At 46.7% G+C, this 25,247-nt stretch overlaps 1 protein-coding gene across 3 annotated transcripts in view; it reads left to right on the plus strand.

Annotated features, from left to right (window-relative positions):
• Window positions 1–25,247, plus strand: part of ARHGAP23 (Rho GTPase activating protein 23) — a 175,286-nt gene that overhangs the window by 115,773 nt on the left and 34,266 nt on the right. For all 3 annotated transcript variants that reach the window (XM_088655239.1, XM_035135511.3, XM_035135510.3), the window contains exons 3-10: window positions 2,830–2,854; window positions 5,516–5,608; window positions 6,814–6,892; window positions 11,316–11,370; window positions 15,361–16,963; window positions 20,255–20,410; window positions 23,514–23,625; window positions 24,721–24,778. In XM_088655239.1, the coding sequence (XP_088511365.1) occupies window positions 2,830–2,854; window positions 5,516–5,608; window positions 6,814–6,892; window positions 11,316–11,370; window positions 15,361–16,963; window positions 20,255–20,410; window positions 23,514–23,625; window positions 24,721–24,778 (2,181 nt within the window). The remainder of the gene's footprint in view (window positions 1–2,829; window positions 2,855–5,515; window positions 5,609–6,813; window positions 6,893–11,315; window positions 11,371–15,360; window positions 16,964–20,254; window positions 20,411–23,513; window positions 23,626–24,720; window positions 24,779–25,247) is intronic.

Genomic DNA, 25,247 nt, shown 5'->3' on the forward strand with positions numbered 1-25,247 from the left:
CCGTGTCCTTTTGTCCTGAATACTGAAGGAATGGGAGGTGGGTTTGCTGCTTCCTCCTGTAAAAGCTGTGACACGTCATCAGGGACACAGCCAAGCCAAATGGTTGGAAAGGGCAGGCCTGCTTTGCAGAATCCGGTTTGTGGGTCAGCTGGAAAGGAATGGGTCTGTTTGTTTACCCATCTTGGCACTCATTTTGGGAAAAGGACCTTACAGCAAAGAACAGAGACCAGCTTTCTTGTGAGTTCAATACTTACCCAGCACCATGCGTGACCATAACAATCCGAACCCTCTGTCCAGAAAGGACTAAGTCTGCCCTAAAAATTAAACTATGCAAATGGGTAAGTTGCTTGTAGCCATGCTTCTTCTTCTTCTTCTACTACTTCTTCTTCTTGTTATTTAAAAGCTGTATGTGCATTTGCAAAACTGGGTTTGTACTGATAATTGGTGGTTCGGAGAGGAGGTCAGGTGAGTTGTGGGGAGGCAGATTTTCATCCCCACCCCTAGACAAGAGGTGTTTTTGGGGTCCCCCCAGGACATAGTATGTGCTTGCAGTAGTTAGCTATTCTATTTCAGGGCTGCTTTGCATTATATGTAATTTTATTCTTAGCATAACTGATACTATCTTAAAAGCAAAGCTGGCCGAGGTTTACATATGGGATAGAAAATTACAGGAAATATTTGGAAGTGGGATATGTATGGCATGGTGTTATAAAGCAACAGGACGAAGAAGACCTGCTAATCTTGCCAGGGAATCTTGCCAGGGTAGGTATGGTTCAACATTGTGGGGAAAGGGGCTAAACTTAAGGTGCAATCCATCGAAAGCAATTTTGTTTACAGGAGAGGAGGCCGCCTAACCAATGTGGCTTGGAAGTGCTTAACTGTGGCTAGATTGTGACCTTTGCTGTTTGAACTTCTTTAGTTTAGATAACAGAGTATTGCAGAGTCTTCATGAGAGCCTAGTGAGCATAGTGGTTAGAGGGTTCGACTTGGACTTGGGAGACCAGAATTCAAATCCCCACACAGCCATGAAGAAGCTCACTGTTGGGCCAGTGGCTGTCTCTCAAACCTAACCTACCTCACAGGGTTGTTGTGAGGGCAAAATGGAAAGGGGGCAAACAGTATACACTTCCTTGAGCTCCTTGAAGGAAAGGTGGGAGATCAGTGTAATAATAATAATAATAATAATAATAATAATAATAATAATAATATGCAGGTTCAGCCCCCTGCAGCTCCAGTTAAAAGGCTCTCCAGTAGCAGAGCTTGAAATGATTCCTGCATGAGATCTATGAAAACTATTGCCTGTCAAGAATGCAGAGTACTGGGGTAAGATAGATCAACTCTATCAAAGTAATAGTTCCAAAACTAGCCTTCACTTGTAACTGCAGATGCGGTTATAGCCTAGTCATATATGGGAAGGGCTGTAAATCAGAGATAGAGCCACAGGTTGCCCACCGCTTGCATGGACAACACTGAGCTAGATGAACCAATGGTCTAACTATAAGGCAGCTTCCTATCCCATCAGATAAACCATCAGAACAAAGCAATACTTCAGTAGCTTCATTCAAGGCTGCTGGGTGGCTATATTTTGAAGAGAAGAAAAAACCCAGCCATGTCGCAGTGAATGAACTGAAGCATTTAGTGACTTGAAAAATCAGAAGAGACCTTTTCAGATAGGTGGGTTAATAACGAAGAAACAGTATAGTCAGACACTTGGGAGTATTGAAGCTTAGACCTAGTTTATTTTTCACTTTACTATGGTGCTTATTTCCCCCCTCCCCGAAATCTGGAGGCGTTTCACAATGACAACGGCATGCAAGATGTATCACAATAAACAATCTATACTGTTTAATTGTTAACCAGTGAAAAAGCTTATACCTATTTTAAAAGGTCTGTCTCCAGAGCGGGAACATATACAGTATGTCTATGTCACGTGGAATTCATAGACATATATTGAAAAATCTGTAACTGCACTCCTATCATCCACCCTAATAATCTCACCATGTGCAAAGTCAGGAAAAGCTTGCTCTGTTGTGGCAGTGCGTAACCAGTTGGGTGTCCTCCCCCCCCCCCAAAAAAATCTATTTTCTGTTCTTCAGAGCATAAAACAACAACTTGAAAATGTAGATCTCTTATTGGAAATGGCAATTCTAATCAGTTAACTGTTGATATAGATAATGAAAGTGAAACACTTTGCTGAACTTGGTCCCAATTTTTGTGAGGTTGTCATTAGCAGGATATATATGCCTACAAACCTTGGGCATTAATCCTGAAAATTTTGTAAGATAATGGTAGTCATATTTGGGCAATCAGTTCCCTCACATGACAGTTACATGAGGGCTCAAGGAGGCTCACTGCGTCTCCCATTCCATGGATTCAGAAAAAGCCTTGAATGAAAGTTTCTCATATTTTTGAAGGTGCATGAATTGGCGCTGCATATGGCAAACTTATCAGCCAATGAATTACAGATCAGAACTCTTTACTGTGGGGGCAGGGACTGTCCAAAAGGGTGCCTGTTATCAACATTTTTGCTAATAGCAATGGAATCATTTTGCAATTTGGAAATTTTGACCTAAGGGAGAAGCATTAGATAGACAAGCATATATGCATTTATATGAGGGGTAATACTGTAAAATCTTAGCAAGAATGAATGGGCAAGTTTATATGCCCTTTAATCAGTATCTGCCAAGTAAGGGCCAAACAGTTCATTATGTTCAAAGAAAAAATTTCAACCACTAGTGGCTGTAACGAAGAGTGAATATGGGAAGGGAGGTAGAGGAGGTGATTAAGGAATCCTGGGTGGTCAAATTTTCTCTGTTCTCTCTTTTGTAGGAGGAAGAAAATGGAAACAGAACAGGTATGTAGCTGTGTTTCTTTTCCTCTAAGTTAGAAGTGGGATTCAGTCTTTTGTGTGCACAATCAGAATCAGATTTTTAAAAAAACTTTTCAAGTGCAAGAATTCACACTCACGATATTTTAGTGTGCCCTATTGTTAAAGAACATGAAGAAGTATCTTGCTAGAATAAACCACAGACCACCTAGTCCAGAATCCTTTGCAATGATTACTTTGAGAACAGTAGGCGAACAATTACATGCACTCTAAACAGGAGTGTGTAAAGAATGGCAATGCCAGCAAAATAGCTAGTGAGGAAGCAATCTGTGCTGTTCCGTCTAAATTGTGACTTCCAAATAGAAACAGAAAGTTGTGGATTGTCTTACTCTAGATTTTTAGCTCTCTGGTTTGTAAGCAACCTTGGGATTTTAAGAAAACATGTGTGAGACCTCTGGGACATTCCCACAAGACTTAAATTGAACTCGTATCTTCCTAACTTGTGGGGAAAAGAATATATTCCTGTATGGCCATGCCATCAATGGTGAAAAAGAGAGGGATGGCCTCCAGAGTAATAACTGAAGGGAGTTCAAAACACTAGTGGCTTTTGTTCCATTGTGTACTGCACCTGTGACCTTCTAGAGGTTTTTTTTTAATCCCCATTGGCCCCAATGGACGTTAATTACAGTGGGGCTTTTACAGGAGAGCATCCAGTGGATTGTGGGAGTTCTTTCTGTCTCCCACTCTGCTCTCCATAATGACACCTAAAAACTGCTTCCTTAACATGCTCATGCAGAGGGCTGCCTTTGCATCTTAGTGCTAACAAATCTGTGGTGTCTCTGCAAAGTAGAAATTGGGCAGGGGGACTTTTGTGGCGCATTGCAAATGCTGCTTCTCAGCTCATCTTTGCATTCCCCACCACCAGAGGGAGACATGTATAGCACGACAGCGATGGATATGGATAGCTTAGTTACGATGATCAGTCATTGGTTGATGTCATGACTGCTTGGTGGGACTATTACAATGGGGCTGCCTTTGAAAATAACACAGATGTTTCACTTAGTCCAGAATTAGGCTCCAGAAATTTGGTCCGATGTGGGCAGGTGGAACCACATCACACCAATTCTCAAAGAATTGCACTGGCTGCCTATTTGCTTCCTGGCACAATTTAAGGAGATGGTGCTTGCCTATAGAGCTCTAAGCAGCTTGCTACCGAAATACCTGAAGGCACGCCTCCTCCATCACTGCTGGCTAGCGCCCATGGGAGCTACAGTCCAAGATATCTGGAGGGAACCAGGTTGGCAGAGGCTGCCTTAGTCTGTTCTGGTTTGCAGTTGGTAGAGGCTGGTGCCCATTGAGACAGTGTGAAGGACAGGGATGTAAACAGTAGATTGAGCCAGAGCCAATGATAGGCAGAGCCAATGAATTCTAGCCTTCTCTGTCTGTCCGCCCAACCTGCCCTCCTTCCCTGCAGAGTTTGGCAAGGAGAGTAGTACTGAGATTAAGGAGGAAGAAACTGATAACTAGTGCCACCCCTTGGACTGGATGCAAAACATAAGGCAGGCAGATGGGGGCAGGCTGAGGTTTTTGGGGCAGCACCTCACTTGCTCTAATGAACCAGACTCCATTCTTAAGTGAATGACTGGGGGTTCTTGCCACTGGATTTTGAAGGGCAGTCCCAGGATTTCTTCCACGGTAGCTCGAAGGGGGCATAGTCTGCAGATAGCTGAGCTCCACTGAATAATGCCACTCTTTGCTTCCTTTCCTAGTTGAAGGACAGGTCTGCGACTCCAGTGCCTTGAGGCGGGATTTTGAACTGAGCAGATCTGATGCCGTCGGAACACATCACTGCTCTTTATCCTTGATAGAAATTATTTTTGCTTTTCTGGGAGCTGCACTCAGTCTCATCCTTAAGGGGTCAGGCACTGGGGGTTGTGCTCTAGCCAGCTCCAAGGGCTGCTGGTAGTCATGGCTGATATGACCGTGCACCCTTTTGGACTGTGTCACGCCATGGCTGTTCTCATGGTAGGTCAGGCCTAAGCTCCCTGGTGTCTCATGGGCAGCTTCCCAAACCACCTGGGACTTGTGGGCTTGATTCCACTCCCCCACAGAAGACCATGGAAATAAGTATGAGAGCCATCAGGATTTCTAGCATTCCTTATTTAAAGTGCTCGTTATAAGTCACTTAAATGATGTTCTCCTCCTGCATGTATGTATCCAAACCTGAAGATCCTCTTCAGAAGGGAGGTGAAGGGAGGTGGGTGACTACAAAGGAAGAGGGCCTTCTGGGTGGTGGCACCCTAGTTATGGAATAACCTCCTCAGGGAAGATTGCTTGGAGATATTCTACCAGTAGCAGATGATCTTCCAACACTGCTGAAGAAGACTGAGAGGTTGGCACAGTGAAAATACACTAGCAGATTGGCTATTGTTTTTATGGCCTTTTCAGCACAGAGCAAATACCTTTTCATTCACCCCGGCCAAAGCATCCCTGCCTGGCTTTAAATAAACCTTATACTCTCACTGGTTCAGCGTGGTTTTACGCTGAGCTGTTTCTGTTGCTATAATAAGCAATTAATAGGATTGCTTTTGTTTTATGAGTGCCTAGAGAATTTTGTTGAATTGCCAGGCACCCAAATTTAATAAATAATATCAAAAGTGCTATCTCGCTTTCTCTCCATCGCTTAAGGTCCCTCCCGGAACCGTCTGGAACCCATGGACACCATCTTTGTGAAAAGCGTGAAGGAAGATGGGCCAGCACACAAGGCTGGCCTCCGAACAGGTGAGAGAAGGGACTTCTTTTTGAATACATACGTACATGGCTTTGTTTGGATGCCGCCTTTCCATAGTTTGAACCACGCTCAAAGAGGCTTACGACATGGAAAAAATAATACCCAGTTACAAATAACAAAAGTAGTCATAAACCAGTCATCCCCAAACTTCGGCCCTCCAGATGTTTTGGACTCCAATTCCCATCACCCCTGACCACTGGTCCTCTTAGCTAGGGATCATGGGAGTTGTAGGCCAAAACATCTGGAGGGCCGCAGTTTGGGGATGCCTGTCATAAACAATAAAGGAAAGCATCAAAAAATACAGAACCAAACCGAACAATTTCCACACAAATCAGGGGACCTAAAATAATAAAATTTAGTATCAATAGCAGCAACTTCCCTGACTATGTCTGTAGGAGTACCCAGAGATCCATGCTCATTGGCTGGCTAGTTTTTGACTGATTCTATCCATTTTCTTTTACCTGAACCATTTCTCGGTCTTGTGCATGGCCCCGTTCAGCCTGAAAACATGGGAGCACAAAGTTTGTTGGGCCTGGAGGGTATGCTGCTTCCACCCCAACTCTCCTGCATCAAGGGGCAAGGTCCTAAGTGGGTTTTGGCTAAACATCCCTGCAACTGAGAACCCCGCCTTAACAGGGTTCCTGATCACTAAGAGACTTCCAGTGCCTGAATGTGCTTAGAACCCCCCTCAGACTTTCCCTCTCAATGCTGCCCTGTTTAGGGAAGTTTTTAATGTTTGATGTTTCATCGTGTTTTTAATATTCTGTTGGGAGCCGCCCAGAGTGGCTGGGGAAACCCAGCCAGATAGGTGGGGTATAAATAAATTATTATTATTATTATTATTATTATTATTATTGTTATTGTTATTATTGGAGCCCCCTCCCCTAAGGACACATTGGGTGTCCTCATTCTTTCAGACTGAATGGGTGGCTACAAATACATAGGTCACTCGCCTGCATATTTTTTTCATAATTGATCCTGGTTTCCAAAAGCAGCTTTTCTTGGTGCAGGTCACCTTAGCAAAAACCCTCAGTATTTTAGACGTCTTTCCTTTGTAAAAACAAACCTCTCCCTGCTCCATTGCCTTCCATACAGGGAGAGATTTAGAAGAAAGCAAAACAAATCCTGAATTGTTTGTCTCCTATCCGTTTTTGTGTTGGTGGGCCTTTTTCTGTTAACCTGTCCTCTTCTGCAGGAGACCGTCTTGTCAAAGTGAATGGTGAAAGCATCATTGGGAAAACATACTCACAGGTCATCGGCCTCATACAGAACTGGTGAGTTAATCTCCTCCATCTCTACTAGAACCAGGGCCTTTTCAGTACTGGCCCCAACTTGGTGGAACGCTCTTTCCCAGGAGACCAGGGCCCTGCGGGATTTGTCATCTTTCCGCAGGGCCTGCAAGACAGAGCTGTTCCGCCTGGCCTTTGGGTTAGACACAGCTTGACCCCTGTGTTTTCCTCCCCCATGGCTTGGATTTATGGACTACTTGAAATGAGGCTGCACTTTAAATTTTAATATTGTATTTTAATTAATTGTTTTTATGTTTTATTGTAATTCTGTTGGTGTCAGCCGCCCTGAGCCCGGTTTTTGACTGTGGAGGGCAGGGTATAAATAAATTATTATTATTATTATTATTATTATTATTATTATTATTATTATTATTATCTTTCCCCTTACAGACATTTCAAAGAACATAGGCTGATCTTTGAAACTGCCACCTCTTCTCTTTCTCAAAACGTTTCAGGTGGTGGGGTTTTTGGAGGTCTTTTGGCTGGAGAGAGAGCTTAATTGAGATACTTCACCCGTTTTATTTATTTTAACACATTTGCAACCTGCTCTTCCATGCTAGTCACGATGGCTCTGTGTCGAAGGGAGTTTGCCTCTGAATACCAGTTTCTGGGAATCACAAATTGGGATGGTGCTGCTGTGCTTGGTTCTTACTTTTCAGACTTTTCAGTGGAACCTGGTTGGCCATTGTGAGGAAAGAAGGCTGGAATAGAAGGGCCTCTGGTCTGATCCAGCTCAGGGCTCCTCTTATGATCTTACATATAATTCCTGGGTGGTATTTTGCCCTCTGGGTGAGCTTCTGTATAAACTCAGATGGTTGCTGAAATGATTTAATAGCGTATACACACACAAAAGCATGAGTCTCTCCTTTATTCAATTTTAAAATGGGCCAGTGTCTTTGCCCTGGGCGTCTTGCCCAAGTACCCCTCCCAAGCACGTGTCTTTCATTGCTCCAACTTGTAGTGCTCTTTATAATCCGTTTGTCGTGTTTGCCACATTCTCTGCTTTCTCCACCTCAACTCTGCTCGTTCTGATCGTCAGGCGGGCATCAGCTGTTTTATATCCCCTGGCACTGCAACTGGTTTTCTCACAGGGACGTTGTTTGTCTGGTGATAACCATATGAGCCCCAACTTCATTGGGCCTTCCGGGACAAACCTACCATTTGATTCCTCCTCTCCCAGAACTCTTTCCATCGGCAGCCATTTCCACTGGGCTGCATCTGAGGGAGAGGGACAGATAACAGAGCCCACATCATCTGGGACCAACAGCCATTTTGGCTCCCAGAACTGTCTCCTTGGTAGTAATTCCAGCTAGGAAACTAGGTTCCTGAATTTCTTTGCTTTCCTCCGCATTCCCTTTTCTCATTTGTATTGTGTTTCTTGCAAGATTGAAAGCCTGTGGTCAGGCATGCCTTAAATGATAATAATCTGTGTACAGTGACAATAGGAACCCTGCTCTAGAACTTTTTGCCTGGCATACTCTTGGAGCAGAACTACACGGGGCTGCGACTGAAAATGATATTTTTGCCCTCGGTTTCCCTGTCTCCCCTCTGTTCACCACCTGCTGTTGATGGGGCAGGGTAATTGGTGTGGTGACTTTTTTTTTTTTAAATACTTTTTATTGATTTTACAAAAATAATAATAAAGCAAGACACACATATCAAATTCATCCACCCTCTTGGTGTGGTGACTTCAGCACAAAGAGGGAGGAATCCAAATCCCATGTTTGTTATAATGTATAGTTTTGTTCAGTGCTTTGTTCAGGACGGGACGGGACACAGGGGTACACATACCCCTAAACATTTTGTGAATCTTTGTATTTTTTTTCCATTTACTGTATTTATTTTCCCCGATTTGAACTATAAAATGGTGATTTTCTTGAGTCAAAATGAGAGTACCCTTAAAAAAAAATTTTAAGAAAAAAAAGCACTGGTTTTGTTCTTGTAATCTATAGATTCTAGTTCCTCAGGTGACTTAAGTTAGCTGTGTCTGATGATGGTTACAGGCACTTCTCTTAAACAGCTCTTGTGAAAATGTATCACTTCCCCTGACCAGGGGGAGGCGCTGCATCCAGCACTTAAAATTTGGTCTGTTCCTGAAGCAAAGAGAAGAAAATGACCTAATAAGAGGCACTGCCTCACCGTGTTTTGTAATGTCAGGCATTGAGCTCCATTAGCCTTCAGAATTGCGTATGGGACGTGGGGAGGCCAGATTAACCTGAGAAGGGGACCTAAATATAGCGAATGGGGAACGTGTAAAACGAAATCAATCCAGCCAGGAACTATATATATAAAATGCCTGGCCCAGAAGCATCAAAGGCGTGTGGAGGGGGGGGGGAGAACGTAGCCAGGGGAAAACAGAGAGAGACAGAGAGAGGACAACTCTGCAGACAAGCTGCAAAAAGCAATCATAAAGGTTGCCCGTCAGATGACTTGCAAGCCTTGCAAGAAAAGTTTGGTAAGGAAGGTTTCTGGCTTGAGGCCCTCTTCTCAGTTGTCTGGGAGCGAATTGGCAGGGTGGGGTGGGGGTGGGGGTGAGGAACTGGAAAATTTCTGAAAGACTGGTTGCCATGAAATCCAGGGCTGACGCCTGAAATTTTGGAAATACTTTTCCCCATCTCTGAGGGAAAGGAATGGCCGTCTTTTTCCACCTGAGGTAAAGGGGAGGGAAAATAATTAACTGGTGTGTGTGTGTGTGTGTGCACGAAGAACAAAGCTTAAAATGGGCAAAACTAGGATGAGCCTGGCCAGGCCTCAGTGGTTCACAGAAAGAGGCAATCTTGCCAATGTGTCAGATTGATTAAACAGCTATTAACTATTCTGGACTGCTCATTGAACGAATAGTTTGTAGTGTGGCCTTGCCCTCCAGATGTTTTTAGACCACTGCTCTCCTCAGCCCCAGCCAGCATAGCTGTGGGAGTTGTAGTTCAAAACATCTGCAGGACGCCAGACTGGGGCTGGCTGTTGTAGTATAATGGGTCGCGGAAGGCTGTTGCAGCGCTGAGCTGTGAGCCGGGAGAGCCTTGTGTTTAATTTCACCTCAGCTTTGGAGTTACTAGGCCCGAGGACCTAACTAGATATTGTGGAGGGCATGTGGCTTGTTGCTGACTCATGTCTGCCCCCCCGCACCCCCCCCCGGTAACTTCTAGTAAAAGAAACATGAGATGTGATGTCAAAGAGTCATCAGGGCAGACACTCAGCCCCTGGCATTTCCAATGAAAAGACGTCACATGTCGGGGCTAGGAAACAACTCTTGTGACTTGAGGGGCTGCTGCTGAGTTGGCCATTGGGCTTGACGGGTTGCTCCTCTGACAGCAGCTTCTTTACAGCAGAGACGGGGAAGATGTGCTCCCCCCCCCCGGTTGTCACTTGTCTACAGCTCCCATCAGCCTCGGCCAGCATGGCCAATGGTTGGCAATTATGGGAGTTGCAGTCCAACACCACAAAGAGGCCACCAGGTTCCCTGTCCTTGCTTTACAGTATAGGTTAGGACCACCTTCCTCCTCATCTGTGCATTAAAAACATCATTGGAAGCCGTTCTCTGGGTGTTTCCCCTTTCTGAAGTCAGGCTTTTAGCAACCACCAGGAAGGCCTTCTCAGTGGTGGCACCACATTTATGGAAGGCTTGTTTGTTGCTCCTATTTTTGCACTATTTTTCTCAGCTGCTTTTTAAAACATGAGCCAAAATTGGTTTCAATCTGCTGCCTTGGTTCTAATTCTGTGATGCTTCTGTTGGTTGGTTTTTTTTAATGTCTGCTGTTTAAAATCAAATTTGTTTTGTTTTTAATTTTAATTGTTAGGATTCCTGAGAGTATTTAATCTTGAGGATGGGACTTAAAGTTTCAACAAACACACAGCAATAAATAAATAAAAACTGTTAAAATTGGCTTTCCAGTTTGATGAGGGGGGTGCCCCCCCTGGTGTGGCTTTCTTTCCACGCCACCCCATGGCATCGGGCATTTTCACTTTTCAGTGCCTGCTAAAAGCATTTGTGTTTAGGCAAGCATATTCAGACAAGTAAAGCCCTAAACGGCTTCAGCCCTTTATATCTGAGGGAGCATCTTATTCTCCATCGTTCAGCCTGAACACTGAGGTCCAGCACCAAGAGCCTTCACTGCGAATAGTGAAATTACAGGGAACCAGACAGAATGCCTTTTCATTAGTCACCGCTACCCTGTGGAGCACCCTCCTGGCAGATGTCAAAGAGTTTAACAACTATATGGGTTTTTTTTGTAGACATCTGAAGGCAGCCCTGTCCTGTTTCAGGAAGCTTTTAATGCTTGATGGTTTTCTCCCACCTACTTCAGGAGTTAGGTTGGGTGGTTTGAACACATTGAGTTCCTATTCGCCACTAAACTGTGTTTGTTTGTTTGTTTGTTTCCTTTTGCAAAATCCTGTCTCCTCATTGCAGTGAAGATGCTTTGGAGCTCTCCATCATGCCCAAAGATGAGGATATTCTACAGCTGGTGAGTGTCTTACTGGATGTTCTCCTGGTGGTGGTTTTTGCTGAGCTGCATGAGAAGCAGCTTGGACTTACTGAAATGTCCCCATGTTGATTAAGGAGCTCAGCACAGAAAACCAAAAAGAGCCTGTGTTAGTTACTAAAGTGTTACTAAAGTGTGAATCATTTTATTCTCACCGTACAGTTGTACCTTGGAAGTCGAACGGAATCCATTCTGGAAATCTGTTCGACTTCCAAAACGTTTGAAAACCAAATTGCGGCTTCTGCGGTCAATCAGAAGTCGCAGAAGCCCCATTGGACGTTCGGGTTCCAAAAGAACGTTCACAAACCGGAACAATCACTTCCAGGTTTGCAGCATTCGGGAGCCAAAACGTCCAAGTTCCAGGGCGTTCAGGATCCAAGGTACGGCTGTATTTAAAAACACTCCACCCTGCAGTTTTCATTATACACATGAGCAAAATTTTCTTGATTAAAATTTCGAAAAAGTGTGTGTGTGTGTGTGTGTGTGTGTGTGTGTGTGTGTGTGTGTGAGAGAGAGAGAGAGAGAGAGAGAGAAGATTGATAAGCTTGCCAGCTGTAAATTAAACATCCTCAGTCTGAAGTGTGCAAGGCCCAAGCCTTTTAGGGCATTACTGGCTCAAAGCAGCACTTTGAATTATGCTGGAAAGACAACAATGCTGATGTAGGAACATGGATGTTGTTGGTTCTTGGTGACCTCCAGAATTGGCCCAGGGCAACTTAGGAATTGTGCTGAGCAGCTCTCTTCAAAGTTCGGCGCAAAGGATCATAGCTGCAGAGGCGGTGACTCTCAGTTGAGGTGTAAGGAGCCGGCCACCCGAAGTTGCTTTTTCTTTTTCTACATCTTGTACAGCAAAGGAACCTTTGTGTGGGTTTCCCTCTGCCCTGGTGCCTCACAGGGGTGTGTGCGCATTCCTGTGGTGCGAAAGCCGGCTGGGCCAGCCAATGGGAGAACCCTGAGTTACAGAGTGACTCTTGACAGGATGCACGGAAAGGAATTCTCTCGGCTTTCTATATCCCTCCCACATCAGGACGTCCCCCAGTTCTCTCTCTCTCTCTCTTTTAAAAAAGCAAAACTTAAAAGGAAAGATTGAGAAAGAGAGGAAATATTAGCTTGGACGTCAGAGATTCCCAGGGGAAGGGTGGACTGTTCTTTTTTGAAGAGAGGAGAGAGAAAAGGGAGAACAACAAAAGATACAGGACTATAAACACAGCGGCGAAGGAAGCAAAGGTAGTAATTTTATATTGTGTGCATTCTGTCACTATTAAAAATAAACATTGTGGGTATCTTTGGCCAGATCTATTGGCCTGAAAAATGGAGCAGAGTTTCTTTGGCAGGCAAAAATGTCCTGATTTTTAGCTAAGCGGCAAGAGGGGGGCATGTCATCCCTGCTCTAACTAGAATGGGGTTCCAAATGGATTTTGCCTACTTTGCCACAGTGCCTGAAGTTGGGCAGTGGGTGGGGGCAAAGGGTTTTGTTAGCGCCAGGGAAACTGTTCTCTAGCAGCTGATGAAAAACATGTATGGCCTACAGTAACACTCTTCTTTTTTCTTCTATTATTCTCTTTTCGTTCACTCTTGTCATCGGCTGCCTTAACGAGGAGGCTCTCGCTACTCCTTTCAGCCGAGGCTTTGTTTCAGACATAGCTCCTTTTTTGGATCTTGGCAAGACCTTGGCCAGAAGTGTGGTTTCTTATAACAGAGGCAGAATTCCAGTGTGACAGGAGGGCTGGGCCCAGGAGCAACTATGAACCTTTGGGTCCTTAGCTTGGTGTCCAGGCGTAGATTCTAGTGAGGGCGCCCTAGCAAAGATTTAAGGTGGGAGGGTGAAGAAAAGGGCCATCCATATATGCTTGAAATGGTGAAGGGGGAGAATGGGAGCTCTTTCTCTTTACCCTTCCCACCCATCTCTGTTTGACTCTGGCAAGGCTTCTCTCAGTGAGGAGCAGCTTGTTTTTCCTTCTGCACACAAATTGCATCCTGGGATTCTATCCTAGCTAGCACTGCTTCAGATGTGGGCATGAGTCAGAATAAGTATTTTTTTCCCCTTTCATGCTTGGACACACCAATATCTGCAATCCCTCACCCCCACCCCAATTTAAGACATAGCAAATTCAGTCCCCATCCCTAGCTTCTCCACTTTCGTTTTGTTTCTGGAAAACCTTTGATTTTTATTTCCCAACTTTCCTTAAACTCAAACCACCAGGGAAGCCTGGTGATTCAAGAAAAGCAAGCCTGCTTTAATGTTAGAGGCATGTTTGTGTCATTGCATGGTCGAAGGAATAAAAGAAATGTGCAGTCTCTTATATCTGAATCCTAAACATTCTTACCTGCAGCATCTCTTGACGGCGCTAGAAGTTAACAAGAACACTTCTAGCAGGTTCAGATCCAGCTTTTGCTGGTCTGGTGGTCCCCGCTCCATGTTTCCATTGGGCAATTGCTTGCCCAGAGAACTAGCAAGGAAGCAACCTTCAGTGGTTTTTAGCTTGCTGACCACTGCCAGCTCACTGACCCAACCAGTGGAACAAGTGGGCAGGTTGGGGAGGGAGGGCCGTAGTCCTGGGTCAGAGGTCAGCTTGTGTCTCCCCAAGCCAGGTGCCTACCCCTATCTTTGTGTTTCTTCAGCAAACAGAGCTTTGAGGACATGCGTTTGCTGAGGTAATGCCTAGATTTTGAAGAGCCAGGTTTGTTATGTGGGGAGGGGCAAAGAAAGGCTTGGCTGAGATACACACCTGCACAAATACATCCTATGCATACATACTTACATGGGCTAAAAGCTCCCTTGCTACTACCATTGGCTGAAATGGCTGTGATTGCAGAGAATCTTGTGGATTTGCAAAGATGGCTGTAGGTTTGGGGCAGGGAAGCTGTGGCCCTCCAGATGTTGTTGGGGGACAACTCTCATCAACCCCTAGCCAGCTTAGACAACAGTCAGGGGTCAGGGGAGGTTTAGTCCAGCAATATCTGGAGGGTCACAGCTCCTGTTTTGCTGCTATAATCAAAGTAGTCTTTTCTCTCTCTCTTCTATTTTTGGCTGCTGCTGGTGGGGAATCTCTCAAAGCACCTAGAAACTGGAGAGGTTCTAGGTTGGCATGGAGGCTGAAGATATAGAGTAGTTTAGGAAGCAGTGGAAGAGTGCAAGGGAACCAAAGCAATGATGCTTATGAAGGAGGGGGAGAAACTCAAAAAAGAGGGGCTATGGACTGTTGATAGGGGTGTGTGTGTGCGTGCAGAATGTTACAAAGGGGTGAATATGGTTTTTTTCTTTCTAAAAATATGCTTGATAATTTGCTACAAGGCTCTGGAATGTGTGTAACTAGGGTCAGCATCTGGTTTTGCTAGAGGGCCACTTTGAAAAGTGGCTGAGAGGCGATTAGCCAAACCTCTGACTCTTCAGAGCACTCTGCCTGCAATTTCTGTTTTTATAGCCCCAACATCCCTCCAGGTTCCTAGGTTTGCAGCTGGAGAACAAGGCAGCACACTTCCGGGGCCGGGGGGGGGGGAGACACCACCAGTTGCTAACCCCTACCATATAATAATGCTAGTGTACTCAGCCACATATATTAATTTCTCTGCTTTGTGGGGCACATTTAAGGACCAAACTCCTTGCATGTTGCATCCTGTTTGCCTGCGTAGATAAACAGTTGCCTTTTAAAAACCAACCAACCAACCGTGTTTTTATTTATTTTTCAAGGTACAGAAGACACATTTTGAGAAAACATTAGTTACTACAGTAAACAACAAACAACTTGTCGCAATAAAATCATACACTTTTGTCATGCTATGTGCTAGTGTTTTGTTTATTACCCTAAAAGATCACTGCAGGTTTCCCATGAGTGTTGGGTGGATCCCTTCTGCAGTCTGAACAATTTATGTGTTCAATAAACATTTGCCATAAAACAGTTCCCTCTTGATAGCTCAGGTACCTATCCAGCCCTTACTCATTTTTTTCCCCTGTTTTCCCTTCCTTTCCAGGCATATTCTCAAGATGCCTACTTAAAGGGCAATGAACCATACTCTGGAGGGGCCCAGAGCATCCCTGAGCCACCCCCCATCTGCTACCCTCGCAAAACATACCCGTTCCAGTCAAAGGCCTCTCCTCGCGATGTCCCAGCAGCTGAGACGTACCAGGGACAGCAGGTGGACAACAGACAACCCTACCATTCGGGTTCTTCAGGCCCATCTTCTCCTTTGAGCAGCACTGCAGTCCAGCGTATCCCCCCCACCGCTTGGGCTGAGTCTTCACAGAACTTCAGTAGCAACCATTCCAGCCCTGCCCACCGCACAGAGGAGGTCCAGTATGGAATGACCCAGAGGGTGCCTGTCACAAGGCCTCTCCCAGCATCCGGCTCCTTTTCCCGCTACTCCAACAGCAGTTGCCCGGGTTCTATAGCCTCCCCCTTGCCCGAGAGGTACTGTGCCCCCCCTGCTCCCTCTATGCCCAACCACGCCTGCTACGGACCTCCCAAACAACTCCCCGACCACCGTTCTCATGGCGGGTTGAAGGACGCTCCCCGCGAGGGCCGGCCCTCCCGGGACTGTGCTGGAACCGGCCCCAAATCTGTCAGCCGCCTAGAATGCCAACAGGCCTTGTCCAACTGGATCTCGAGCCAAGTGCCGCGGCGAAGCTCTTCGGAGGAGCGCCGCTGTGCCATGCCGCCTCGCTACCGGAGCGTCTCGCAAGACCGCCTGGGGGACGCCCCGGCCTCCCGGGGCTGGCCTCACAGCGCTTCCCAAGACACTTTAATCCAGTCCTCTGCACACGACAGCTGGAGTTACCGAGCTCGATCGGATAACTACCTGGTGAAATACGGGCAGTCCTTGGAAGCTCTCGAACAAGGTGCTTTGATTTCTCCTAGATATGAGAGGTGTATGTGGTCACCGGACAGGTTTTACCGGCACGGGCAAGTTAATCGAGCCCAGCCTAGCCACCCAGGTTCCTTTATCCCTTCTGCCTCTTCCAGGGATCCGCCTCCTGCACATGTGCAGAAACACCCTTCCCAACCCAACCTCCAGAGCATCAATGACTCTGGGTATATTGGTTACCGTAGCTACAGCCCTTCGTTCCAGCGCAGGACTGGCTTGCTCCATGCCCTGTCGTTCCGGGATGCTACTTTTGGTGATCTTCCGACCATTAATATTTCCCAAAGGCAAGGAAACCACTCGACGCCACCTTACGTCGAAAGGCCTTTGCCCACTGCCGTGCTCCCAAGTGCCTCTGCTCCTTGCCCAGACCCTCCCTTGGGCAGTGGCCCAGAAATCCCTATGGACCAAAGACCAGCCAAGCAAGAGAACGGCACGAGGCCTCTGGAGCGGGCTTCTCCACCTCAGCCTACGGAACGCTTGCAGCCCGAGGCCGAGGAAAGGAGGGACGAGGTGGTTCTCCGGCAAAAACCCCCAACTGGACGCAAAATGCCTCCTCCTGCGAGACAGAAGAACTTTGTCTTCCCGGATGACATGAAGGAAACAGACATTTGTGATCCCCCTCCGCCGGCGCTGGCAGCCGGTAAAGATAACAAGCGGGGAGTGGCCCCATTGGCTATGCCAGAGGATTCCCTAGCGTCCATTCCATTTATTGGTAAGTAGAGAATGCAGGTTGCTGTACTTGGGGAAGAGGCTCTGGACCAGAGTAGAGTTACCCCTAGTGCAAAAATGGCAGGGCAAGTTTGAAGTTTCAGATAAATCAAATGAAGTCATCTAAGGAGTATTCATCACATCCTTGGACTGGTGTTTGCCCTCTCTCAGCAGATTATCCATTCTGTTTCCTCATTCCGAACGAAATCTCCATTAGTGGCAAAGAGGTGGTGAGCAGTTCACACTAGGCAGCAGAAAGCAGGACCTGAATCTCTGAATTCCTTTCTGTGATTCTGAAGTGTGAATCAAACCCTCCCCCCCCCGGGGACCCCACTCCCCAGAACTCAGCCTGTTGGTTAGGTGCTGAGAAGCACAGTCTCTGAGCTAGGTAGATTAATAGGGCTTGCACCATCTTAGCATCAGACTGTCTGCTATTTGTGCTGCTGACAAAGCAGGAGCAAAACCTGTGTTAGTACAGCTGTGAGCTGTCCTTGGGCCATAAGACTCGGTTCTCTTCCCCACCAACCACCCCCGTCTTCCTTGGTGATGTTTTCTTCTACCTGGCAACCAGTTGCTGTCGTTTTTGCCTCCCCACAATTAAGATTCCTTTTCACAACCAATTTATATTTACAAGCTGGAGGCCTGCGAAAATATGTTATTCCGTTAGGCAGCCACATGCATTGGAGTCTCGGAGACCACAGAGTACATAGTCCTGTTAAGGCACCAATTCTCTTTAATACTTTGGGGTGAGGGTGTGCGTGTGTTTAGGTGTCATTTGTATTCTTGGGCACCACATGGCCTCAGACAGTTGGGTTGGGTTGTGCGAATAATTCCCAGTAACGGATATTTTCCTGCAGGTCCCAGGCTTTTAATTGCAAAACTCCCAGTCCTAGCTATGCTATGCTGTGAAGCTGCTATTGGCACATCAATGTGGAAAACAGGAACTTAAAACAGAAAAGGGGCCCACAATAACGCAACAGTCATTGGAAGGGGCAAGGAACAGGGTGAAGGAGAGTCTGCTTCGTTCCCTTGTATTAACATTTCGTTCCCCCAGCTTGGGTGCCTCCCAGCTGGCTCTGTTCACTGTCAAGAGGCCGCACCCTCTGGGGATGCCAGGCTACGAATGGCGTTGTGGCAGTAGGGGGCCCTTCTGAGCTGGTGTTCAGAAATAGCCTGGGCTTCCCACTGTGGAGCAGGCAACTGGACCCAACAATATCCCCTTCTTAAAGAGCAGTGTCTGCTTATAGAGGCTCTTGCTTTTTACCTGTGTAAGCTCTCCTTCCCTCGGTATGTAGGGCTGTCTTCACAGTAGTAAGAGGCGCTTGGGCCTTGTTGGTAGGACATAAATCATATCCATATCGTGTACCTTTTGCTGCTGCTGCTGTGGGGGTGGAAAGCTGGTGTCTGGGAAAATAAGCATAACACACACACCCTAAATTTACTCCCAACTCAGCACTTCCCCTGTGGTTTATGCATATAATACAGACAAGCGCCTGAAATGTAAACAAAGGAGCAAAATGGAGATCTTCAACTGTTAGGCTCCTAGCTGCAGTCGTCAGGAAGGGGAGACTGAACAGGGTTGTTTTTGGCTGAAGAGGCCTCCGGCTTCTGTCAGTGTAAAGACCCAGGAAGCAGGCAATAGCAGGGAAGCAAGAGCAACAGCCAAAGCCACATTTCCTGCCATGGAACAGTGCAGATTTACTTACAGTGCAGCTCCTTGCAGTTACTTGGTGCTTCATCCAGCTCTTCTCTTCATGCTAGCACTGCTCACTTTCAAGTGCCACATAACATTATACATTTGTGTCATACCACATGACACATAGTAGTCTGGATTGCATGCCATGGTGAGCCAAACTGTGGCTTATCGGGACTGTGTGAATCTTCTGGCTTCCAGAAAGAAGCTCACGCCAACTTTACTCCTCAATGGTCCTTTTAGCTCAGTGCAGCATGGCAGCTAAGCCAGCCCCGAACTTAGCGTGTCGTTTGAACCTGGAATTGCAAGCCAAATTTCTCCTTAACTATGATCTGTAGCCAAGAATGAATCATGAGTTCGAAGGACCAAGCCAGAGCTGAGTGACTGTCATCTCTACCCGGGGAGCCTTCCCATGTTTGGTCTAGGCCATAGTTTGGCACGTAGATGTGGCCAGTCTCTTGGAAGTAGCCAGAAGCGTCCATTTTCAGCAAAAAATCCAATGCAGCGTGACAGCAGGCCATGATGTGAGCAGAGCTACAGGGTTGGCCCCCTTGGCTGTTGTTTTCGCCACCTGCTTCCTACCCACCCTGTGGGGTCCTTACCTGAGCTAGGTGGGAGCTGGGGGTTGGGCATGAACCTCTTCTGACAGCTGTGATCACGTTCAAATGGCTCTGTTATAAGTGGGTAGGGGTCAGTTGCATGGGTACTTGGCAAAGAATTGCACCCTCCTCTCCTGGTGGGATGTTAAGTTCTTGGGGATCTCCCTAGGCTGCATCCCCTCCTGAGCTGCACCTGTCTTCCCAGACTATACCCCTCACCAGCCTTCCTAGGATGCTTCTGCCTGGCTGGAATATATCATTTAACTCTTGCTTCTTGCTTGCCAGGATGGAGGATTGTGAGGGTGGGGTGGGGTAGGGTGTGTAGAAACTAGCCTACTGCACAAAGGTAAAATTTGCATTTGTTGCTCTGCCCACTTTTGCCTCTGGCATCTCCCACTGTTGGCATGTGGTTGCCCACAAAGGAACTCAGCCTGACTCAGACTGGAAAATGCTTCCCACCCCTACTCTTTGTTAACCACTGTAGCCTCTCTTAAGGTGGCCTCTTGCTGCTGCTACTACTACTCAGCTCTCCCCTTGTTTGCCAGCCACTGGACGCTTTCCCTCTTCGATCTTCCAGTGTCTATTTAATACAAAACCTCTCATTTAGAGAGGACCCCAAGTGTCTGAAGGGACCTGGGCAAGAGCATTACAGGCTGTGGCAAGAGACTCATTCATCTCCCCATTCAGAGAGCTGCAGTCCTTAGTCTGAATGCTGTCATGGAGGATAAGGTTGTCAGTGGCTTCTAGCCACAACGGTTCCATTCTGCTTCCACTGTTGGAGGCAGCATGTCTCTGAATGCCAGCTGCTGGGAATCCCCAGTGGGGAGAGTGCTGCTGTGCTTGAGTTTCTGCTTTGAGGCTTCCCATAATGTTCTGGTTGGCCACTGTGAGCAGAATGCTGCCTTTGGCCTTATCCAAGCTTAAGTTGTTAAGTTTAGAGGGGGTTAGAGCTTGCCCTTCCTCTTCCTGTTCTGCCACTTTATGGTGTTCTTTGCTATTCCAGATGAGCCGACGAGCCCCAGCATCGACCTGAAGGCAAAGCACATCCCCGCCTCCTCTGTCGTCTCAAGCGCCATGAATTCCGCCCCTGTGCTCTCCGCCAGCCCTTCCTCGCCCACTTTCACCTTCGCCATCAACCGCCATTATTCCCAGGATTGCAGTAAGTACCTTTCCAACCCTGCTGCCTTCTGGCTCCAAGCATCTTCCTATTTGGGCTAGAAATTGCAGGCAAAAGGAACATGCAGATTTCCCTTTTACAGAATCAGACCATCAGTCAGTCTCACACAGTACTTGTCTACGTTGACTCCTAGGATTTCGGATGAGCATTTCCCAGCCCTGCCTGGAGATGCCAGGCATTGAACATGGGAATCTTCCTGATGCTGTGCATGTGCTCTACCACTGAGATATGCCCCTCTCAAAATGTTAGCAAGCCTGCCTGAAACTCTAGCCTAGAGAAGGGAGCCCCCACCTATTGTCAGATTCAATTGTTCGGGTTGTTTTAAAGACCAAACGTAACTTTGACATTTAACAGAAATTCGATAAGGAGGATTTCTCAGTTTCAAACCTTTTGGAACTTTGCATTCAAAATTAGTAATGTTGTTGTTGTTTTGAAAGCCACTTTTCATTCTGAATTCTGGTTCATGAATTTTAAGGCAAGGGCGATAAGTACCAGTTTGCTCACTTTTAATACCGGGGGAAAGAGTTCCATTCCCAAACATGTCCACCAAGATTCTTAAACCAAACTCCAAACTTCTCATTTATGGCTACTGTCTTTTTTCCTCTTTTTTCAAATTTGGAAAAATATATATAGATTGGGTGGGTTTTTCTGAGGGGTGAGGAATTGAAAGAAAATTTTGAGTTAGGAGAATTCGCTTGAGAACTGTTCTGCCCAACACCTATGGTGCAAGAAAGGTGGGGTGGGGTGGTGGAGAGAGAGGCAATGGTATGTTTTATAATAAATTCCACTGAAGCTGAATCATGAGATGACGGGGAAAAGAGAGTTTGAAAGCCAAGTCTTTAAGCCTTAGACTTCTAAGGCAGTAGCTCTCAAACTGTGTGCTCTGAGGGAATTGCTAGTCTGATGTTGGACCTCTCAGTGGTGGTGAAATTAAATAATGAAGGGCTCCCACGAGCCTAAATTACTCACCCTGGGAAGAGGCTGCCTACCATGTCTGTGTGATCCACTGCTCTCGCCTTTCCTGCTTGTAGTCAGGAAGTACATTCAGGACAGGGACTCGTGCAGAGGCACAGAAGGCGAATTCCCCTGAGGACAGGCAATGTTTTCTCTTTTACGTTTGAAAAGTAAACATTTTGGAGCCATAAGCATGACACAAGTCTCCTAATTCTTATTCGGGGGAGATGAAAACTTTGCCTCACAGCTACCAGATATCTGGGGGGAAACTGCTTCTGGGGCACAGTGGTCTACAGTCTGTGTTTGCTTCTAAGAAGATACACATTTGTTGGCATGACTGTTTTGATACACTTCTGAATCCCAATAAGCACATAATCTGTGTAGCTCAGCCTCTTGCCGCTTCCAGTCTGTCCACCTTCATGGGAGAAGATAGGATAAATGAGTGCCAAAATCCCAGGTGGAACTTTGCTTTCTGCCTCTCATGCCTTTGCTCCAGACCCTGTTCAAATATGGGTGGGCTTTTGAGAAAATGAAATACAGGTGATAAATTGTAAGTGGGAGCCAAGGTAGAACATAGTTTTAATTCTTCCTGCACATGCCATCTGTTTAACTTTCCTGCTGTGAAGGCTACCTCTCTATATATCAGTATGAGATGTCTGCATATATTTAAATCCAGATCTCAGGGTTACAGCCCAGTCTAGCGTCACACAGAAATGGGTCACAGGGTGTGGAATATGCATATGGAGGTGGTGGAGCTGTGCAAATTAGGACTGGCTCAGTGTGGATTCATTTAAATCCTGTCGGGCAAACTATGCAGACTATTTAATGTGAGATGCAATGGAGAGGAGGCCAAACAGGTCTCCTTACCTGGATAGCTGGAGTAGCGGGGCAGGTTTAGCCCTGACCCCAGTGTTGTCTGCAAGTGTACCCCTGCACCTTCTTCCATATAAGTGAATGGCTGCCTATGTGGGAATAATGAAACATTGAACCTGGAGATAATATGGTGGGAGCAAAAGCTGCCCACTGCTCCCAACCACTGTTGGGCCAGGCATTGTTACCAGAAACCTCATTGCAGGGGGGTGCATTGGAGGGGATCCTGGCCATATGCAGGCTCCCAACTTACCAACAGTGACAAGCACCTCCCTAGTTGCTAATATCCTCGCTAGCTCTTCAAAATGTGCATCATCTTGTTTATCTTTAATCACGTTAGGGTGAGCCTACGTTTGACCTAGTTTTTATAGGGAGATGTTGCTCCTTCCTACAAATCTACCCAAATGAAGAGAGATCAGTTGCCAAACTCTGCCCTTGATTGAAAGTTTGCTTTTGGCCAAGACACTTGTTTTCAGTTGCCCCCCTCCCCATATACAGTCAAACCTCATCCTGTGTCTGCCTCCACTTGTGTCCGCTTCGACGAACATCCGCGGCAAACCCGGAAGTACTGGAACAGGTTACTTTCGGGTTCGCCACTCACTCGCGCATGCGCAGAAGCGCTAAATCGCGCTGCGTGTGCACAGTCACAATGCTTCGATGTGCGTCATTTTCGAGTTGTAGCGGGGCCTCCGATACCGATCCCCGCCGTAACCCGAGATTCCACTATACTCACATACCCTTGATGTCAGGGTATTTCCCTCCACCAGGCATTGGGAACTTTCGCAGCTGGACATTGGGTGTTGGATGGTTTGGAGATGCAACCCGCTGAACTTCCCTTGAGATGACTCAGTGGGCTTTGCACATGCTCAGAATCACTTGACTCATTGCCACGCTTGGAGTCAGGAGCTAATTGTCATTCCTGGGCAGTTTTCCCATGCACCTGAGTGCATTTTTGCCATTCCCATACACGGCAGCACAATCTGCCTAGCCTTAAGAACAACAACAAAAGCTCCCCTGCTGCCTTCCGCCAATGCACTTGCTCCCTGCAGGTTCCACACCCTGGTCCTCTCTCTGCAGGCTGATCCCTGGGGGTAACAATAAAAGAATGAACAGGGTGGTGATACAACAGGGTGTCAATTGCAGTGGTCCCTGTGGGGGCAGGTGGTTGGGCTAAATGGCCCTTTTCCAGCCCCTTCAACCTCCGCCGTTTACTTCTGCTGACCTTCGCTTACCTTCCTCCCCCCCCACACCTTTGTCACAGGCAACATCAAAGCCAGTCGCCGGTCTTCCTACCTCTTAGCCATAACCACAGAACGCTCCAAGTCATGTGATGATGGTCTGAACACATTTCGGGATGAGGGGAAGCTTCTGAGGTAGGTTTGGTTCTTTGCCCCCCCCCCCCCCGCCTCCCCCCCCCCGGTTCCTTGTAATTAGCTGATTTTGGGAGGGGGGTTGGTGACTATTATGCATTCTTTCTGAACTGTTTTGATTTGTTCGGTATTGGCAACACATTCCAGAGGAGCAGCTGCATTATGTGGGTGGAGCCAGGCAATGCCTTCAGCCTTTCAAAAGTTTTGGCAGCAAAACCAATCTAGAGGTTTAGACCAATCTAAAGGTTTAGACCTTTTTGGTCCACCTAGCTCAGTCTTGTCTGCTCCACAGTTAGCCAATGTGGTGCCCTCCAGATGTTGTTGGGCTTCAGCTGCCACCAGCATCAGCCACCGTAGTTGGCCCAATGGTCAGGGATGGTGGGAGTCGGAGTCCAACAGCATCTGCAGGAAGCCACCTTGGCTTACCCCCATTCTGCTCCAAAGGGGCAACAGTTCTTCCAAGATTTTCCAGCTCTGCAGCATGAGATCCTTCAGCTGGAGATGCCAGGGATTGACCCTGAGACATTTTGAATGTCAAGCGTGTGCTGTGCCACTGAGCCTTGGCCCCTCTCCCCATATGTTTGTATTTTGCGCAGTTATGTGCCTCTTGTCTATGTGGAATCACCGGTATTGGAACCGTTCTCCTGGGAGTTGTTATCTATGACTTACTGGTTCTGTATGCAGGGCTCCCAACCTCTGGGTGATAGTGTTGGCCACAATCGTGTTGTGGTGTAAGCTTCTGTACACCAGAACCCATTAGATGCATTTGATAAAATGTGTTGCTGAGTCTTAATCTTCAAAATATGTTAAGCCTTGTGCCATAGAATTAATCTTTAGTCCCCCCCAACCCCACTCCTGCCTGCCCCGGTGGCATGATGTGTGCAACCTATACAGCATGGAGTGTGGTTTCTTCCTCTTTTGTTCTGAAATGTGCAGGAGATGGATTAGAGTTAGTTGCACTCTGGAGTTTGGTGTGTGTGTGTGTGTGTGTGTGTGTGTGTGTGTGTTATGTGCATTGACGTGCCTGAGTGTAAGCAGGGCTCGTTCCCTTTTTAATTTGTGTGGCTCATGTCAACCGTATTGATGGTTTCTCCTTAGGAGGCTGCCGAGCCGGGTGCCAAGCCTCCGCATGCTAAGAAGCTTCTTCACTGATGGGGTGAGTATTGTGGCTCTGTGATCCTCCTTTTCTTAAAAGCAGGGAGGGGAAGTGGATCAATAGATTCTGCCTGTCTCAATCCCTCATCACACTTATGTATTGTGACTCTTAATTAAACAGAAAATAAAACTTTAAAGCACACCCACTGACTATTCCTTTCTAGTTTCCTTCTATGGGTTGTTTTTTTTTAAGAGGGAAAAAAGTAACATTTTCTACATCTGTTGCTAGAACAGGTTCACTTCTCCTTCCCTCCCCATGCTTAAGCAATGTGCTCTCCTCCCCTGGTGCTCCAGAAAAATATTCTGAACCTCTGCCTTAGTAGCACTCATTTTTGTCTGCTCAAACGGCATTTTGCCTGTATGCAAGCATTCAATCTCTTCCTCGGCCTAATTTGAGCAACTATTTACCTATATTCAAGCAGCATTCTGCCCTCCTCTAAGACTAGGGTTTTGTTTTGTTGGTGGGTGTA

Source organism: Zootoca vivipara, chromosome 12, assembly GCF_965207765.1.
Source record: "Zootoca vivipara chromosome 12, rZooViv2.hap1.1, whole genome shotgun sequence".
In the NCBI taxonomy this organism is placed as follows: domain Eukaryota; kingdom Metazoa; phylum Chordata; class Lepidosauria; order Squamata; family Lacertidae; genus Zootoca; species Zootoca vivipara.